At 48.1% G+C, this 20,411-nt stretch overlaps 1 protein-coding gene across 1 annotated transcript; it reads left to right on the forward strand.

Moving 5' to 3' along the window:
• Positions 1–547: 547 nt before the first annotated feature.
• On the forward strand, positions 548–20,137 carry DLST (dihydrolipoamide S-succinyltransferase). Its single transcript, XM_045807808.2, has 15 exons — positions 548–679; positions 1,246–1,279; positions 3,888–3,936; positions 6,771–6,826; positions 6,957–7,031; positions 7,254–7,309; positions 7,850–7,961; positions 9,892–10,044; positions 10,506–10,582; positions 11,433–11,530; positions 14,993–15,123; positions 16,436–16,509; positions 16,790–16,873; positions 17,259–17,426; positions 18,603–20,137. Exons 1-15 carry the CDS (start codon positions 617–619, stop codon positions 18,735–18,737), a joined length of 1,365 nt encoding a protein of 454 aa, XP_045663764.2. The 5' UTR covers positions 548–616; the 3' UTR covers positions 18,738–20,137.
• The last annotated feature ends 274 nt before the right edge of the window (positions 20,138–20,411 follow it).

Below are 20,411 nucleotides of genomic sequence, written 5' to 3' on the forward strand. Positions count from 1 at the left end.
TGGTAAAAGGGCAATGGGAACCCTTCAGAGGTTCCTCTGGGCTGTTTCTTTGTTCTGGAGTTAGAGAGGCAGGGAACTGACTCTTGCTTTTTTTTATGTATTTGAGTAACTGCTGGCTCAGGGAAGCAACGTCACCTGCCCGAGGCCACCCACGTGTAAGATCAGGCAGGCACGTCTGCCAAGGTCCGAGTTCAAAGCCCGTGCCAGCCTCCCGCTCTTTTCCGGTAGTGCGGAGGTGGGAAGGCGCGGTGTCTCGGGGTCCCAGAAAGAGACCGGCGCCAATCTCAGGGCCAGCTCTGCGGAAAGGTGCAGGGGTGGGACCCCAAGGGCGGCCTGGTCTCTGGACGATCGTAGGCACCCCCGGGAGCCCCCGCCCAGGCCGGCAGGCAGCGCAGCGGGCTCCGAGAGCGCCCCCACCGCCGTGGGCACCACGGCGCAGATCGCTGTGCTGAGGCGGTACCGGTTCGCGCCGCCTGTCGGTTCTCTCCCCCCCCCCGCCAGTGGTTCGCTCCGAACACCCCTCCCCGCGCGGCGGGTGCCGCGGCCCGCCCCGCTTCCGGTTGTTGCCGGGCCCTATATCCGGTGTCCGCCCGCCCTCGGCTCCGCCACCGCCGCGATGCTGTCCCGGTCCCGCTGCGTGTCTCGGGCGTTCAGCCGCTCGCTCTCTGCCTTCCAGAAGGTACGGTCCGGCCGGGCCGGGCCCGGCGGATGAGAAACCCGCCGGCGGGTAGAGGGGCAGCTTGGGGAGCTGGGGCGCGGCGCTCCGGTCAAGCCGGGCACCAAGGGCACCGGGACGCGGAGGCCGCGGGCTGGGCGGTCCGGGGCCGCCGTGGCTCTCGGGGTCGTCTTGCAGAGCCCAGCAGCTCCCCGCCTCCCCGAGGTAGCCGGCGCCCCGTCCCCTGCTGGGCCCCACCCTCCGCGCCTGGGCGGAGGAGCCGCCCAGAGCCGCGCCCGTCCGGACACGAGACTCCGAGTTGGGGAGGAGGCGCCGTGGAGTCCCCCGACGGGATCGGGGCCCGCCCCCACTCTCCCGTTACTGGGTGTCAGCCCCAATGGGAAGTTGAGGTAGTTTGGCAGGCCCAGGGTGCCGACCGGGACTGAGAGCCCTGGCTGTTGCATTTGCCTTTCGGGGTCACGAGATTCACCTGTCACTAGCACCTGGACAGCTTTGCGTGTGTACTTAAAAAGCTGTTTCTTCCCTCCTTTCATCATGGGTGACGTCGATAATGTCTTCTTTCTCAACAGGGGAACTGCCCGCTAGGGAGACGTTCCCTGCCTGGTAAGTTGTGCCCTTGCCGTCACCTAACATGCTCTCCTCCTGGGCAGAGAGCAGTATGGGAGGAAACCGGGGTGCCTGTGTTTCTCCACATGTTGTGGAGCGAAACAAAGTGCTATTTAATAACAACTGTCGTTTATTCACTTGCACATAGTTACCGAGTTTCTGCTGTCTGTCGGGCACAGTCCTAGGCGCTCAGTAGGAATGCAGCCGTTAATAGTTTTTACCCTCCTGGAGCTTACGGTCTAGCGGGAAGGACAAAGTGTAAATTGCTAAGCAAATGAGGCATCGTGAATTTTGGTTAAGTGTTGAGAAGGAGACAAATGAAGGTGGACAGAAGGGCTCTTTTTAGTAGGGGACATCATAAAGCTGCAACCCAGAGGATGTGACAGAGGCGAGTTCAGTGAAGAGCAGGAAAAGGAAAGAGAATAGCCATGTACAGAGTCCCTGAGGAAGGGAAGAGCTTGACAGTGGTTTGAAACTAGAAAAAAAGGTGATTTAGCCAGAGAATTTTGGTTGAAGGAAGGAATGACATGAGATAGAAGATGGTGTAGAGACTATTGGAAGGAATTTAGGTTTTATCCCAATTTTTTCTATGCCTGGCGTAAGTATTTGTTGAATGAGGGATCCTGCTGTGAGCTTTCTGTGGGCCAAGCATGGTTTGGAGTGCTTTCTCATGCATTTTGCAGTTAATCATCAAGAAACAATGAGAGGTATTCTCTCTTTTACAAATGCATGACCCAAAGGCAAGAAAGGCCTTGACCAAGGTCACACAAGTCACCTCTTAGTCAAGTCAGGTCTCCCAGACTTCTCAACCTAAGCTCTTAACCCACCATGTTGTCGTTTACTCATGTCCTCAACAGATCGTTTAAGTTATTCCTGCGTTCCTGGCACTGTGCTAGGTGACCGGGATACAGATGGTCGCTACCCTCCAGCATCTTATGGGCTAGCTGGAGAGACAGCAGATACACATTTATGCACACGTAAGGCCACAGTCACATTGTGATGACCGAGCGAGAAGTGCAGGGTATAATAAAACGGTGGGATGTAGCCCATCTTGGGAGGGTGGAGAGAGTGGTGAGAACGTCAGTAAAGGCTTCCCTGAAAAAGTGACATTAAGCCAAGTCTTTAAGAATACATAGCAGTTGGCCAAGAGAACAATATTCCAGGCGAAGGGAATTGCTTGTGCAAAGGTTGTCAGTCAGGAAGGGACTTGACCGGTCATAGAAATAGAAAGGAAGCCTGTCTGGCTGGAAATACAGGGAGGGCTGGACAGTACAAGACTGTGTAAAGTTTTTGGACTTTATTCTAAGAGTCATGAGAACATAGGCACCTCGTAGAGTGTACGCTCGTAGTGGACTCTCAATAACAAACATTCTTTTAAACCAGGAATCCTAAATGTAAACATTTTTCCCACTTAGAGATCAGCAGGACAATGGAAAGAACCTTGTACTTGGGGTTTGCATTGTGGCTCAGGGCTTCACCTTGGGCTAGTCCCCTGAACCTCCAGAAGCCCTACTTATGTAAAAAGTGGGAATAATAGCAGATGGTCGTTCTACTTTAGGGAGTTGTGAGACGTGAAAATCAAAATGAGGTCATTATGTGAAAGCTTTTTATAAACGCTAAAGCACTGTACAAATGAGAATTGCTGTAGGATGAACTCCCAATTGGACTCGGTTCGAAAACCAGTGTGGGCTGCTGGCTGTTGTAGCTCAAATGTACGCTGTACTTGGGATTTGTACTGCAGAGGCTTTGACTGCTGGACATCGAAGGGATTTACTTGACTCTGAATCCTGGAGACTTTTGGGAGGAGGAGGCACAAGCTGTTTCTCCTCTGGTGTTTCCTGAGCCCATGGTTTATTTAGAAAGAGCTGCTAATAGATCTGAAAAAAAGACCCCTGAAAGAATATGTCCAGGTGAGGCGGCAGCTGTTGTTAGTTGTAATTAGTTGTCAGTTGGGGGAAATGCAGTTATCTGTGATAAGGACATTTGGTGGGGCAGAAAGGTGCTCCCACCTTGCTGAGTTTGACCAGAGGGGAAGACCTCAGAGAGCTTCTGGGAGGGCAGTAAACTGAGAGGAGGGACAATGGTTTGCTCAGTACCGGGGCAAACTGGAGACCCTGAGCTTAAAGTGGCCCCGTCTTTGCTACTAGGGTTTATTCAGTAAGACTTCCAGTTCAGTGCATTTTTAAGTAACCAGGGAAACAGAAACCCAGACCAAACATGCCCACTGCTTCTCAGATTAGGCTATGTGTGGTCACAGGATAAGCCATGGTGGGTCTTTCTCAAGCTTCAGTTATATTTGAACACTTGGGGGAGTAGGGAGGTTTTATTATGAAAACATAGAGATAATGACAGTTTACGAATTTTAAGGTAAATAAGGTGATAAAACTACTTCAGGCTTTGCCCTTAGAATTCTCCCCTTTTTTCAAACACCTACCCATTCTCAACCCAACATACCTGTTCTCTGCCATTGAGAAGCAGGACTCGGTAATAAGGATTGTATTGTTGCCTACATTTGATCTTGCTCTATGTCAGAGTTAGTCTTTGCCGTTCCCAGCAGGTATCCTGTATAAGAGTTGTTGGTTAAGAGTTGTTTTGTTTCTTGCAGGGGTCTCCTTATGTCAGGGACCAGGTTACCCTGACAGCGGGAAGATTGTGTAAGTATCACTGGGGAGCACAGATGTGTGGCCATGGGGTATTTAAGACACCAGTTCTAAATTTGACCACCTGCTTTCTTCACTGGCTTCCAGGCCTAGATAATCAAGGTGCTTATGTTGAGTCTCTAGACCTAACCTTGATGTTGATTTATGACATGTGATGTACCTGGAGCTTCAGCCCCATGTCAGGTGCTGGCCCTGGAGTGTGCTTGTCCTCAGGTGTTTAGATTGTAATGAAAGTGACGTCGGAACCCTCTCTTTACGGGAATAGATCGAGAAGGTTACTCACGAGTATTCTGGTTGGATCCAAGTGCAGCCGAAGGGCTGGAGGTTACCTTTGTGGAGGTTTAGAGCATCCTCTTGGTAGCATAGTCAGTCATTTTGGAAACAGTAAAAGCAAAAGATGAGTCAGTTGAGTCCTGGGACTTTGACTACTTCAGAGGGAATGTTATTGCGTAATAGAGTTTGGAGAAAGGCCACCCATGTGTGTTTCAGATTAACTTCTGCTCATGAGTGTTGCTTCATGCTACTTTGCATTCCAAGTATTTTCAGGGTGGTGGTGAGAGGGTGCTCTCTAGTTATCTGTTCAACAGCTGTCAAGCTGTGTTCTGCAAAGGGAGAATCTTCAAAATGAAGGGTCACCAGAGTAGTTCCTTCACTGTGCGTCACAATGGGATTGTCTTTTCAACTGAGAAAATGATGCACTTCGTACTAGAAGTATGAATTTGAGTTAGTTTTTGGAGGGCAGTTAGCATTCATGAATCTTGAACTATGTGTATTTTTTGATCTAGCAATTCCATTGCTAAGAATCTATACGGAGCAACTCGTGGTATGCCCAGATTTCTCTCAAAATGGCCAAACAACAGGGGATTGATTAAGCTATGTCGTGTTAACATGTTCACACTATGATAAGTGGGGAAACAGGTTATAAAATGATTGTTTTTTACTGTACAGTATAATCATGTTTTTTTGCTGTTTCCAAATATCCCACAAGTTACTTTTGTAACTTAATTACTTAGAGCGATTCAGAATGTGCTGCTCATCTGCAGCTTAAATGAAAACTGGAACAACCGCAAATTTTGATGCAATAAATACAACAAATAAGTATTTAAAAGTAGATTATTTTTTTAAGGATTTTTATCAGAGCGAGAGCTCGAGCATGAATGGGAGGGAGGGGCAGAAGGAGAGGGAGAGGGACAAGCAGACTCCCCACTGATCCCAGGACCCTGAGATCAAGACCGGAGTCAAAGTCAGACCCTTAACTTACTGAGCCACCCAGGTACCCCAGTAAATTATTTGTTTTAAAAAAAATACCCTAAACCGTGGGGTGAGATCACCCTAATCTAATAAAGTACCCACTTTATTTTAAAAAACCTTTTATTATAGGGGCTCCTGGGTAGCGCAGTCATTAAGCGTCTGCCTTCGGCTCAGGGCGTGATCCCGGCATTCTGGGATCGAGTCCCACATCGGGCTCCTCCGCTGGGAGCCTGCTGCTTCCTCTCCCACTCCCCTGCTGTGTTCCCTCTCTCGCTGGCTGTATCTCTGTCACATAAATAAATAAAAAAATCTTAAAAAAAAAAAAAAAAACCAACCTTTTATTATAAAACATTTTGGTTTTTCATGATTCAAAAGTAAAAAGAGACTTTACACTTGTCCTGCAGTGACCCCAGGTTCCTCTTCCTAGGGACAGCCAGTGCCCCAGGTTCCTGAGTGTCCTCACAGAGTGGTCTCTGCAATTGCAAATTACCCACAGGTTCTTGTCCAGGAACGCTTAACACATGGTTATAAACTTGATACAGATCACTTTATATTTTGTGCTTTAAAAAAAAAAATGTACATTTTTCCCCTTGATTTTTAAATAGATCTTATAGTCACTTTGACATTACAAAAGTAAAAATATCAAATGGCAACTTAAATCTGTTTTACTTCTGTATTATAAAGGTGCTTGTTGTACAATATTCAGAATCCTGAAGTGTAGAAAGTGAAAGTCCCCATTGGTCCAGATCACTCTCCCAAAATGTGTATGTATATAACAGATAACCGTAGATACTGTATATCTCTACGTCTCCCACTCTCCAGAGTTAACCACTATTAATGGATTTGAGCATACAAAGTGGTATCATTCTCTAGTTTACATTATTTGAAATTAGTGTCCTCTCAGAAAATACCTTGGTCTTTTGAAGTTCCTCTTGAATGAGTCCAGAATGGACCAATGTGCTGCTTCCTAGCAAGAGAACCAGCTAGGAGATACGGGAGGGTTTTTTTGATGGTTCTGCCCCCTCTTTACCCCCTAGCCCATAACATCTTGTTTTAATTCCAAGTTAACTGTCTCCTCTTGCTGCCTTCTCTGATCTCCGTCTGTAATCTGCAGACAGAAACTTCATTGTTTGTGGCACAATGGCAGGTACTGCGGGGGTACCCAGTTTATTGTCCTTGGATTTTGTCTAGAAAAAACCTAATCGGGAAGCTAATTCCTTTTGGTGGGTGTGCAAAGGACCGAGATGCTTATCTTTTTCTTCACTGAACCAAATGAAAGTCTCTGTTTTGTGGGAGCTGGCATTTCACTGAGCACAGGGTTCTGGACTCACCCAAGGAGTTTACTGCTTAGGGTACCCGTGTGGCAGGCTTTGCTGCAGACCTGCTGAGTCGAAATCTCTGGGGATGGGGCCTGCATATGGATGCTCTGAAAAAGTTCCCCCAGGTGACACTCATGGGCACCCCTGGCTGAGAATCACTGATTTAAAGGGAGAGTGGTCCATGGTCCCTTGTCTAGACTGCAATGCGAGTGGTTCACCTGCTGAAGGAGTTTACTTTTTTTATGTTTTTTTCTGTAGTATTAACAACAGTAGTGTCTTCAATGTTCGCTTCTTCAGAACTACAGCTGTATGCAGTAAGTACCTGCCTTCAGTTCCCTGCCTTCTTGGGAATGGCGTTTTAGTGGGAAGAGCAGCAGCTGACAGTTTAATTAAAAAGGAAAAATACAGACTACATGTGATTTTCTTTTTTGTTTTTTTTCCTAGAGGATGATGTGATTACAGTCAAAACCCCAGCATTCGCAGAATCTGTCACAGAGGGAGATGTCAGGTGGGAGAAAGGTAAGATTTCAGGCCCTGCTTCTTAAGTTTAAATACTTCATAAAGTTGTCATCACCGACCCCCCTCTCCCTGCCCCAATAATCAGGTTCCTCCCTTCTCTTTACACACAATGTAATTTTTCCTGGCCCTGTAGGAAAGGGGTCTTGTAACATACCTGTCAAAAGGGATCTTGTGGCTACTGGGGTCCTCCCCCTCCTTAACAGGTAGACTTTGTCTTTTCAGCTGTTGGAGACACCGTTGCAGAAGATGAAGTGGTTTGCGAGATTGAAACTGACAAGGTAGGCTTGTCCTATATTAGTGTAATTTTTCATGGTCTCCCCTTGGTTATTTTTAACCTAATTCAAAAAAACAGGGACTTAACTGTTTAAAGATAATTTTTAACTTGCTCTAACCTCAGTTGTAAAAGTGTTGGGATAGCTCATTAAAAAGAAAAAGCTTTAAAATTTTAATTTTGGATTGTTCTCAGTGTATGTGTTAGGTACTTTAGTAGCATTGGTCTCGTAGCCTGTGCCTGTGTGCGTGCCTGCGTGCTTGCGTGTATGTGTGCGTGTGCATGAACTGTTTCAGTTTGTTTTTTGTGTATCACTTGGAAACACATTAACTGAACATCACTTTAATGTTTCTGAGAAAGGACAAAGGGTGAATCTTCACAATAGCATTGACTCTTCATTACTCCGAGAGTGTGGCCTTGGTGTTTCTATAAGCAGAGTCTAGTATATCTGTGTTGTGACTGTTGTGACTCATATTTGAGATTCTAGACAATTCTCTAAAGCCGAGTAAAAATTTGGACTCTTTCTCCCTCTGCCCTTGTTTTCCAGACATCTGTACAGGTTCCATCACCAGCAAATGGCGTGATTGAAGCTCTTTTGGTACCTGATGGGGGAAAAGTAGAAGGAGGCACTCCTCTTTTCACACTCAGGAAAACTGGCGGTAAAGAAGTTCTCCTGGTTGTCAAGGTCTCCAGTGTTCCCCCTTGGAATTGGGCTGAGCATAATGTACTAATTCCTTGATACCTGAAAGAATGTTTAGTGTTCCAGCTGCTGTTAGTTGAGGGACTAAGACAGGTGATATTTATGTAGTGGGTACTTTAAATGCCAAGTTCTAAAAGAAAATGGTATTTAAAACAGAAAACCTCATAATAGCTCTATTCTTTCCACATATATTTCTTATGTTGGACCTTTTCTTAATGATAGAATGAAGAAGATTTTAAAGATAGTGTTTGTTTTGTTTTGTTTTCTTCCCCTCCTCAGCCCTGGCATCAGAATCTGATGGGGGCCTTAAAAATAACATGCGGGGAACCTGGATGTCTCTGATGGTTACTAGACCAACTCTTTGATTTCTGCTCAGGTCATGATTCCAGGGTCCTGAGATCGGGCCCTGCCTTGGGCATGGAGACTGCTTAAGATTCTCTCTCTCCCCATCCCCTCCCCCCCGCCCCGGCCCTTGCACATATCTCTCTCAATAAAAAAATTTAAAAAAATTAAAAATTAAAAAAAATCACAAATGCCTAGACCCCATGGCCCAGGGATTCTGATACATTAAGTCTGGGGTTATCAGATCCTGGTTATCATAGTCTGGTTTTTTGTTTGTTTGTTTTTTTGTTTTTAATGCTCTCCAAGTGATTCTGATAGACAACCAGGGCTGAGAGCCATTATTCTTTTTTTTTCTTTTTTTTTTTTTTTTTTAAAAGATTTTATTTATTCATTTGAGAGCGATTACAAGCTGGGGGAGGGGGAGGGGCAGAGAGAAAGGGAGAAGCAGACTCCCCACTGAGCAGGGAGCCCAACATGGGGCTTGATCCCAAGACCTGGAGATCATGACCTGAGTTGAAGGCAGATGCTCAACTGACTGAGCCACTCAGGCTTCCTGAGAGCCACTGTTCTAAAGTGAGAAGAAGCAATATTTCATGGTGTGTCTCTTCTGGAGAATTCAGTGTGTTGTTTCCACCCCCCCCCCCCACATCTATTCTCCTAACATTTCTAAAGAAGGTTGCACTTTCTCTTGGGAAGAAGTGAGAAATAAGGAAATGAATTTGTAGGGCACCTTATGGTCAGTATGAGAGATTAGAAAAGAAAAGAACTTTTTCTGATTCTTAGTTTAATGCTGTAACAGTCTGTTTGTTTCTCCTTATCAAAATAGTTAAGGAGAGAGCGAGTAGATTGCATCCTTGAGATTGAGCAGGGTAAGACCAGAACCCAGAATGGAAATAGTGTGCGGCAGTAGAAGGCTAGAGAACATCCGTTCTTTCATCTTCTGATCATTCCTTAAAAAGAATGTTCTTCTAGTTTAAATATGAAACCAGGTATGTACAGGTAGATAAAATAAACATCTAATTTAAAGTTGTGGTTTATGAGCATTATGCTAGATGAAATGCTTGGAACTCTTTAAGTCTGAGCCTTTGATTAAACTTTTATTTTTTACTAAAGAGTATTCTTCCGCACGTGATGTTAAAATAGAAGACAAGACTGTCCATGCTCGCATCACTAGAAGTGTGTTACGTTCGTGTGTGTGTGTCAACATCTTCAATTGCCTGGGTTTCTTTTGCTTGGAAGTTTACGTTGCCATGGGCTTAGTAGGTGCTTTGAAAGTACTTGCTAAATTTGGTCATCAGTCGGTATTTGTGAAATCAGGGACGCAGCTGAATGAAGTCACGTAATGGAGGACATCTAGGAGCCCCAGGGATGGAAGGATAGCGCCTTCTGTCATTGTGTGCATTTCCTAGTGCCTTGTATGTAGCCAGTTAGCATTTGTCTGGTCATTGGAGGTAGAGCTTTTGCTGGTAAGTCTTGCTTAGTATCTGTAATTTGGTTGTTTTTCATTCCAGACAGTGCCAATGGCCTCTGTTTTTCTTGTTTTCCAGCTGCTCCTGCGAAGGCCAAGCCAGCCGAAGCTCCTGCTGCAGCCCCGAAAGCAGAGCCTCCAGTATCAGCAGTTCCTCCTCCCCCTGCAGCATCCATACCCACTCAGATGCCACCAATGCCCTCGCCCTCCCAGCCTCTTGCTAGCAAACCGGGTACGCCTCCACCCCCCCGCGTGTCTCTGTGTAGGAGAAGAACATCTCCTCCAATGCCATGTTCCCTCACAGGGCAGAATCTGAGACTCATCGTGGCTCTGAACGGGCTCCACTGGCTGCTTTGTAGAAGGAACTCTAGACGTTGGAGCAGAAGGCTTGGGTTTGGAGCCCAGCTTTCTGTTTACAGCTCTGTGACTTCAGTTACTTAACTTCTCTGAGCAGATCGTTCATTTGTGAACTGGGAATGGTACTAGTACACCTCAGAATGTCGTAAGAATTAAGCAACAGTACAGTATGAAAGCAGTGGCACTTAGCAGATGTTTCTCTGGTTTTCTTTTTTTTTTTTTTTTTTTTGGTGCGAAAAGGTGGTTTTATGAGAGCACGGGGACGGGACCCATGGGCCGGAAGAGCTGCTGTGTCTCTGATTTTCTGATGCAGCTGTACTTTCTCCTCATTTGCAGTGTCTGCAGTGAAACCCGCTGCTGCCCCTCCAGTAGCCGAGCCAGGAGCTGGCAAGGGTCTGCGCTCAGAACATCGGGTAAGCCTCTGGAGACCGCTTCCAGGAAGAGACCGAGGAGACAGTGTTGAGATTAGTGGAGTGTGGGCATTGTGGTGCCTACCTTTGAATTGCTGGCAGTTCATGGAAACCGAGTTTAGGAAGTGGCTTGTTGATAGTCACATACTTGTCGTGTGAGGAGACTAGAACCCGAAGTCCACTGTGTTCAGTGGCTTTTCCCACTGTGCCGTGCTACCACTGGCCTGCCCTGGCTGAGTGAGATGGGCGAGGGGTGGGAGCTTAATAACGTACCCCTCCCTCCCACGGTAAATCACTGCAGAGAAATGGTTTTACTGAGCCCCGCTCCTGGCCTTCCGGGATACTTCGCTGGGGGCTACGTAGTCGCAGTAGCTGGCAGGGGCTGGGGTAGAACCTCAAGGAAGCGCGTGGTCAGGAGCGTGGGCTCCTCTGCCTGAGAAGACCTCCTAAAGGTACTGTAGCCTCAAAAGTTGGTTGTGGTGAGTTTCCATTCCACAAGTAGCTGTTCTCGTGCAAGTCTGTATCCCCAGAAATCTGTAGTGCTTCTTGGCCCGACTAGCCCTACGCCACACTCTTCCTTCATAAATTGATTCTGATTTTTAAATCAAACCATTTCCTGAACTTCCATCCTTGGTCAAACTCAGGCACATCCGAGTGAATAGTTTTTGTCTGGCTCTCCTTGTTCTCGCCCAGGGGAGCAAGGCCACCACGGGAAAGAGAGCCTGGAGCTCTTGTTGGACTTAGCTATCCTAGTGCTTGACACATGGGTCCTTGCAAGCTGAGTGCCCCCTGGGCTGAGTGGGGAGGGCTTGATCCGGAGAGCCCGGGCTCTCACCGCTTGTCCTCCTTCCAGGAGAAGATGAACAGGATGCGGCAGCGCATCGCCCAGCGTCTGAAGGAGGCCCAGAACACGTGTGCGATGCTCACGACCTTCAACGAGATCGACATGAGGTGAGAGCTCCGGGCCTCTTACTCCCCGCGCCCTTTTCCTTGGAGAACACCTGAACTTGCCCCAGCCCCTTCCTAGTGCTGATTCCGAAACTAACAGCAAGAGGAGCTACTTCTTTGCACTGCTTGTTGACTGAAACGAGTGACCGTGGGATTCATTCTCTAATTGCTGCCTCTGTAACTTAAAAAACTTAGCCTTGTACCTGAATCTTGTGATGTCTCATACATGAGGCCGGTAATGATGTTAAACTCTGATGAGTCGTGTCGAGTCGCCAAGTAGAGACAGGGCAGCCGGGCCTACCCTTGGAATGGAGAACCACTCGACTGCACAGAGCCCAGTACCCTGCTGCTTTCTCACAGCGACTGCTCCTGAGTTGTGTTCCTAAGCAGATTTGGGTGGTGGAAAAGCACTGGCTTGTCCTAGCTTTCACCTTTTCCAGCTGTGATAATGAAATGGAAAGCAAGTTGTTTTTCAGTAAAAACCTCAGGATGTATAACCAAAGGGGCAAATTGAGTACATGCATTTCTAGGGTGAGCTGGCTGTTGACTCACCCATTTTCTTTAGGGTTTGACATGTACAAGTGTCAGCACCGTGGGGGAGAGAATGTAGTTCAGTTCTGCAGTGTTTGAGCGCTTACTGTGTACAGGATGCTGTACTCTATTTGAGGGGCATACAGAGAGAAGTGAAAAGAGCACCACCTTTCTAGAGCTCCCCCTCTGATGGGATAAACACAAAGGAAGGGGCATTTGGGTGGCTCGGTTGAGTGACTCTTGATTTCGGCTCAGGACCTCAGGGATCTGCCTGTGTCGGGCTCAGCAGGGAGTCAGCTTGGGATTCTTTCTCTCCCACACTCCCACCCACCCCCCATGCATGCTCTCTTTCTCTCTAAAATAAATCTTTTAAAAAAACACACAAAGTAAAATCTAGAAAAAGAAGTATCAGAAGGGTACAAAATATAAAGTGGAGAGAATGATCTTTTTTTTTTTTTTTTTTTTTTTTTTTTGAGACAACAGAGGTGGGGAGGGCAAGGTCCTGCAGTGTTTCCTGGAGGAAAGAGATTTTTTAATAGGCCTTAAGATCGACTAGCATTTTGACAGGTAGCATTGTGGGGAATTGGCATTCCAGACGATGTAAATAACCTGGAGCTGACACAGACTGGAAAGTACAGGACACATCTGAGAACTATCTGCTGTGGGGAATATGTGGGAAAGAACGGGAAGAAAGTTGGATCCATCCTGCAGAATGTTTTGAATGCCAGGGATAAGAGTTTAGATCTAGGGGCGCCGGGGTGGCTCAGTCGTTAAGCGTCTGCCTTCGGCTCAGGGCGTGATTCTGGCATTCTGGGATCGAGCCCCACATCAGGCTCCTCCACTGGGAGCCTGCTTCTTCCTCTCCCATTCCCCCTGCTTGTGTTCCCTCTCTCGCTGGCTGTCTATCTTTGTCAAATAAATAAATAAATAAAATCTTTAAAAAAAAAAAAGTTTAGATCTAATTCGGGAGGTAAATCATGAAGTCTTCAGGTCATTCCTTTGCTTCTTTTTCTTAGTGTTTAGTCTGCTAACCTACTTCATTAGGGAAGTTTGTTTTCTTTTGGAAGGGACCTGAGAAGCGTAGAGAAGGGAGTGGTTTCTGGACCATGCTCTGTGGCATTGCTCCCAGAGTAGGGCTCTGGCCTGTTCACTAGATGTCATCCATGCTGTTGTGAAGCTTCCTAAAAAGACTGGATGTCATTCAAGCCGAAGATTTCTCTCCTTCCCATCTGTAGGACATAGGGAAGGACCTTGACTAATGAATCACAAAGCTGCAGCTTAGGTTTCAGTGCATTAGGGCCAAATGGTACACAAATTGAATTGGACTTTGAAATTCTACCTAATTCCTTAAGACAAAACATGTAAATATTTGTGGCCTTGGAAGATGCAGTTGGCCCAACAGCTTTGATTGGAAGGTGAGTGCAGTAGCTGAGTCTCCTTTCAGCAGCTAATCGAGGTGTCACTTAACGATGGCCTGGGGTCTCACTGTAGTCGCTAATGCGGTTTGGATCGAGTGCCCCTGGGTCTTGTGGTGATCAGCTACCCATAAGGGGCCTTCCTGAGACCTTCTCCTCTGCCCTGTTGTCCCAGGCCCTGCCTCCAAGGGCAGAGCTCTGAAATAGAAACTACTTAATGACCAGACAATAGCATTTGGGCAGGTTTGAGAGCAGAGATGTTTATCACATCTCTTTCCCTCTTCGGCGGCTCTTGTGTCTTGGGAACCAGTAATGTCTTTAGGGTGGTAATCCTAGCACTAAATAAGGTTAGACTCAGGAAAACAAACATTTAAACCTCATCAGTGCCCCCCCCCCCCCCGGAAAACTTCCTTTTTCAAAGACAAACGGTCTGAAGGGGGGGTTAAACTTATACCATCTTCTCTTTCATGTTAATGTCAGATTAGGCCATTATGGGGAGAAAGGGAAAACTGAGCATTTGGGTCTGAGATAAAGTTAAATTCAATTTCCATCACAGAACTGTATTCCGATAAATACTGAGGTTTCTGCAGCAAAATGATGGGAAAGCCATTTCCCGCTCACTGCAGCGTGTGGCATCTCTGGAAAACCAGTCCTAAATGAACAAAGGCTGTTCATGTCGCAGACTTCCCAGAAGGCCCAGCTGCTTGTACTTCAAAAGCTTAGGTCCACACATGTCCATCTTTCTAAATACCCAAGGAAACCACATCCAGTAAGCTGATATTAAGGGCAAGGACTGTGTCTTTATTATATTGATGCCCAGCCTTGGCCCTTACGTGTGGTGGGTGTTAGCACCTGTTTGAAGGAGCAAGTATCTGGAATTGCTACCCCTGCGGAGATGGGGAGTCTGTTGACTTTCCTATGAGCCTAAAAGAAAGCTGATCTATACCTGACCATATATTGTCATGGATGTTTTTGCTCACATGGAGCCCAAACACTCAAGTTTTTGTTTTCACTAATTAGAAGATAGGAATAATGTCACAAGGAAGTCCTAATGAACTTTGGTGGGTTTTTTGGACATAATTCTAACAAAAAATATAAAGAATGTTGTTATCTTGTAGACTTTGTTATGCTTAAAATAATTTTTCTTCAGAGTAGAAAGCTCATGATTTTAGGGTAGCTAGAAATCACTTTTTCCTCCAGGCAAGGATGTTAGTATGCTGTGTGATCTCTTGTTCATAATATCGGTCACTGAATTCTGTGATTTCTAAACTAGAGCCCCCTGTAAGGGGCTCAGCCTACCCGAAAGACTGATTGGACCCAATTCCTTTGATTCCAGGTTTTGTAAAGAAACGAGGTTATTGTATTGACCTCTGCTGGACTATTTCAAAACGTGGACTTCCGGTCGATGGTCCAGAGTAAGGGAAAAGTGCTTACCCAATTGTGGAGTGGAGTTAGAAACTGGAGTGAAAGGTAGATTAAAGGCTTTGTGGTCACTTTGTTCTGTAATGTGTTTCTACAGTAACATCCAGGAGATGAGGGCTCGGCACAAAGATGCTTTTCTGAAGAAACATAACCTCAAACTAGGCTTCATGTCGGCATTCGTGAAGGCCTCAGCCTTCGCCTTGCAGGAGCAGCCTGTGGTCAATGCAGGTGAGTTTGCGGTGGCCGGACTCGAAGAGGTCCTGGGAGGCGTGTGCAGGAACGCAGACCACCTACACATAGACCAAGGCGTTATTTCATACCTGTGAGGACACGAGTGTCTTCGTCCACGTGTTTGTTGATCCGCCTTCCTGAGATGCTGTCGTGATTATTTTCTCCCCACTAGCTGGACAGAGTGGTTTCTCTTCCCAGTTCGTAGTGTGGCAGCTGCTGTGCCAGCACGCGCTTCCAAGCCAGCCCAGCTCCCAGGGCTTCTCGTGTTGCGGGGAAGCTCATGTTCTGTCTAGCACCTGCCTTCCCGTGGGCCCCGGGATCTTGGGGCCTGACTTCCCCACTTGGCATAGGCTCCAGGGTGACCTTTGATTTCTGGTCAGTGGACCTCAGCGGGAGGCCTTGGGCTTGGCCCCTCTTTCATGGACTTGGTGCTCGCTTTCCTTAGTTTTTGCTCTCCTGCGTCATTGAAATGTTGACCTAACAAGCAGTCTCTTTCCTATTGAGACACTTCTCTGTTCCCTGGAAGGTTGGAGAGGGGACAGTGACACTTTTGCAATCCTCAGCAGTGCCAGGGTCCCTAAAGATCTAGAAATCCTTTTCACTGAGTAGTGTGCTCTAGGGAGGTGCGCGGCCGCCTTTGCTTTGCCCAAGTGTGTACCTCTTTGTTCCTTCCGTTCCTCTCATGCTGCTTTGATAGACTCTCCATCCCTTTCTTCTGCCTCCTGTACATACAGGCATTTCTCAGAGCTGTTTTGGCCTCTTTCTCACTTCACATGCTTTCCCTCGGTGGCATCTAACAACACAAGATAGACTTTCTGTGGAAAAGAGTGCCGAGCCTGTATTTTCTCATGAGCACCAGACCCGGACTTCCAGCTGCGGGTTTGCCAGCTAACCAGCACCCTGCTTCCTCCGGAGTCTCTGAGAGTGAGGCTTCCCTCACTGCTGGTGGAGAGTAGGCAGCGGAATGGGCGGCACTACCACCCCTCCCTTTGCTAATCTCCCTTTTTGGGAGCACTTTTTAAACCTAGCCATTCTCTGTTAAGGTTAAAGAGAACTTCGTGCATACCTGTCCCGTGTGAGCCAGTGTACTGAGCCTTCTGTAGAAAACAGGTGTGTCGAGTCACTTGGGCGACATCACGATTTGGTCGGCATGGGAGTAAGGGCTCCGCCACGTGCGGTGCGGGGTTTCCATGCTCACTGGTCAGCCCACGCCGTAGCAGGCGGTGTGGATTTCCGCTCTGCTGACGCAAGTATTTCCGCACTAGCCTAGGCCTGAGGAGTTGTGCGTAATACGTGTTTTCTCTCACAGTGATTGACGACGCAACCAAAGAGGTGGTGTACAGGGATTATATTGACATCAGTGTTGCGGTGGCCACCCCACGGGTATGTTGGGGAAGGGGGTGGGGAGCTCTGGTCTTAGCCTCTCACTTTGTATGACAAAGCAGACCCCTGGGGAGAGCATTTCTGTAGTCCTGTCTTTTCAGAAGGGAGTTAGTAAAAGAGTAACTTGCTTTTGTTAAGCCTCAATATTTTAGACTCTGTTAATCACATTGAGTCCCTAAGATACTCAGTGGGGCGGGAAGACCATCCACTTGAATCAGGGAGTATAATTATAAAGGGTACTATTAACCTGCTACTGAAAACAGCTTTTCACTCTCATCAGGGTCTGGTGGTTCCTGTCATCAGGAACGTCGAAGCTATGAATTATGCAGATATCGAGCGAACCATCAGTGAACTGGGAGAGAAGGTAAAGTGGAAAGTAGCATGTGTGTCAGCTGCCGGGCAGGTCAGAGAGGAGGGGTTGGGGAAGGCCGGGCTCACCAGTGGGCAGTGCTTGGGGAACTGGAGCCTCGCTGTGCTGGGTGAGGGGTGCAGAGCCCGAGGCTGGCAGTCACCCCCAGGAGCCAAAGTCTAGCTATCTGGCAGCGCTCAGCGTGCTCGTCACGGAAGACCTCGTCACAGGAGGCCGGCCGGAGAAAGCGAAGGTCCTCAAGGCATCGTGCCTGTCCTCTGGCAGTGGACAGTAGCTCGAAGTTGGACTGTTGATCTCAGACAGGAGCCTTCTGGGCTCCCTGTAAGTGAAGAAAGCTGGGTTGTACTTGTATTTCAGTGATTTAAATCTTTATTCTTAGGCCCGAAAGAATGAACTTGCCATTGAAGATATGGACGGTGGTACTTTCACCATTAGCAACGGAGGTGTTTTCGGCTCTCTCTTTGGAACACCCATCATCAACCCCCCTCAGTCGGCCATCCTGGGCATGCACGCCATCTTTGATAGGCCAGTGGCTGTGGGAGGCAAGGTAGGAACCATCACTGCTAATGTCCTAGCAGCTAGAAGATGAGGAGAGGGAAAGCTAACTGTTAATTATGACAGATTCACTGTAATTGCAGTCATAAGTCCCATCTCCTAGTTTCTAATTAACAGCTAAGGCACTGATCCTCAAATTGTGGTGTGTGGTTCGGCATCGTTTGGGAACTTCTTAGAAATGCAAATTCTTGGCCCCTTCCCAGACCTGATGAAGAAGCTGCAGGTGATTCTGATACAAACTAAGTGTGAGGACCATGGAGTTGAGGTGCTTCCTCCTTCAGGAGGGGTCATCAAGCTCCATTCTCTAGGTGCTGTCGGGAGTGGGGACACAGTTGCAAACATGGTCCTTGCCCCTGGGAAACAGGACAGCAATGAGGATCGATGAGCTCCCAGGTCGTATGAAGGTTTAGCAGTTCCCTGGGAGTTCAGGGAACGAAGTTAAAGGGTCTTGAGCTGGCCCTAGAAGATATGTTGGTAGGAAAATATTTTCTGGGACTCCTGTATTTAGAACCTTTTTGGGTCACTAGGTCTTGTGAATCCAAAAACCCTGGGTCTTCTCACTTGAAAATGCTCACACACCTAGCTTTGCATACAATTTCAGAGAATTTGAGGACCTCTGGTTACTTTTTAAAATTCTAACCCTGAAGATGAAGCTTCAGGCTGCCAGAATTGAAGGGAAAACTTTTCCTTTAGACAACAGATGAATGAAAGGGCAGAGAGTGTTTTTCTTGCTCTTTCTAAAGATTTATTTGAGAGCACATGTATGTGAGCGTGTGTCAAAGTGGCGGGGTTGGGAGGGGGCGGGGGGGAAGGGGTCCACTGAGTGGGGAGCCTGATGCTGTGGAGAGCTGGATCTTAGGACCCTGAGGTCAGGACATGAGCCGAAATCAAGAGTTGAACACTTAACCGACTGAGCACCCAGGCGCCCAAGAATGTTTTCAAAAGGCACTTGTGAAGAGACTTATTTTCTTGGTTAAGCTTTCTTGAGTGGGAGAGCTTTGCACTAAGGATAAGCCTGGGTCTTTGAGAGTATAAGTCTTCAGAACCAACATCAATAGGAAAAGCTTTGGAACCGAAAACTTTTCTGTGGGCTCTGCTTTCTCATCTCCCCACCTTCAGTGGGCCTTCCTCTGCTGCCGACAGACCTGTCACCCACTCTTCTCTGCAGGTGGAGGTGCGGCCCATGATGTATGTGGCACTGACCTACGATCACCGGCTGATCGATGGCAGAGAGGCGGTCACTTTCCTCCGCAAGATCAAGGCAGCGGTAGAGGATCCCAGAGTCCTCCTCCTGGACCTTTAGGAGGAAGCCACATACCCTTCACACCGACCATGCAGGAACTGACCACCAGTCTTCTCCCTGTCCCCTCCTGGGTCCCAGGCTAGCCTGGTGCCAGGCACATGTTGTTGGCCTCCAGCAAGGAAACCAGGGCACTACGTAACCAGCAGCCACAGGTCTTTTCTCGGTATTCTGCCAGGCTCTCCCCTCTCTGCACCCTTCTCTTAACACTCGAATACCTTCTTGAGGCTTGAGGGAGAGCGAGCCTTAGTGGATGCTCGTTAATATTCCTGCCTTTCTCCCATTCGTCTTTTGCAGAGATGACTTTGCTTCTCCCCTGGGCCAGTATTCTATAGGGAAACCACTGGGGACCATGTGATCAAGTTTGTATTTTTGAAAGCCTATGCTCCAGAGCCGCCTAGGAGGGTGTGGTGTCTCCCGGGCTCCCAGCAGCCTCTGGTCTGGCTTGCGCATTCTCACTTGATTCCACCTGCGTGGAGGTGTTGACCACAGGCCAAGAGGTGCTGCGTGCTGCTTAGATGACACGTTCGTGCTCCGCTGCCATGGACTTCAGGACGCCTCTTCTACCTCGTCCAGGAAGCACAGGCCAGGGGATATGGGGAGGAGGGGGTAGGCATTGTTGGGGGGTCAGAGTGTCCCCCCCCCCCCCAAGGTGGTATGTTGTAGACAAGACAGGAGCAGAGCCCACTCTGTCACAGCTCCACTTTGGCACAGTAACACACAGCCGTGGTTGTGCCGACCTTTCTGGGCTGCTTGGAGCCATTCTAGCACGTGGCTGTCGTTGGGAGCAGATTCTAGCACATCCTGGCAGTGGGACAGGGCATGGTCACAAGGGGTGGAGCCTGGTAAGATGGGGGAGGGGGCTTCCTGTGGACTGGCTCAGATTGACTTGAGCTTTCACATGCCATTGGTGTAAGCACTCAGACCAAAGGGGCAGCTCTGTTTCTCTGTGCATCATGGCCTTTGGGGGAGCAGGGTCTTGGGGAGGATGGACTGTGGTGGAAACCAGCCCCAAGCTGCTACTCCACTGCGGGGAGAATGGGCCGTGTCACCTGAGGTGGTGTTGCCCATTGGGTCTGGGCACAATCATTGGAATTGCTTGGAGCGAGTTTAAATACACACATCTTGTCATGAAAGCTGCTGGGCTTCATCGCTTTGTATCCAGCTGCATCCAGGCCTGAGGCTGCTGACCCTTGACACCAGGAGCCACCGATGTAGTGCGTGTGCCCAGTTGGATCTCGAGCGGAGAAGCAAGGCCTGGAGGGTGGGGTGGGGGGAAGGGTCGGGGGCCGATACTGAGTGCCTGCAGCGTCTGCTCTGTCTTCACTATTCAGAACTTGTACCTAAAATATTTAAAGAAACTGATTTTAAATGCAAATTAAAGGGCAAATGTTCTCAAAAGGTTCCTGCTTCTATGTTCCTTTTAGTTCCCACGGTGCACGGCCCCAGCACTGTGACCGTCCCGAGCCTTGGAAGCCACAGCGTGTCCCGGGGGTTAGCCTGTGAGATGCCAGACTTCTGAAGTTACCACTGTGCTAATTTGACAGCAGGTGGAACCCTAGCCGTCCACGTGCCGGGAGCACGCCTGGCTTCCTTCCAGTGAGCCCCTCCAGCCCGACAGGTCATGCTCTTGAAGAGACTTCGCAGTGGCTTCGCAAAGGTGGGAACCAAACGCTA

Source organism: Ursus americanus, chromosome 26 (genome assembly GCF_024610735.1).
Source record: "Ursus americanus isolate L20-20 chromosome 26, mUrsAme1.1.p, whole genome shotgun sequence".
Lineage (NCBI taxonomy): Eukaryota > Metazoa > Chordata > Mammalia > Carnivora > Ursidae > Ursus > Ursus americanus.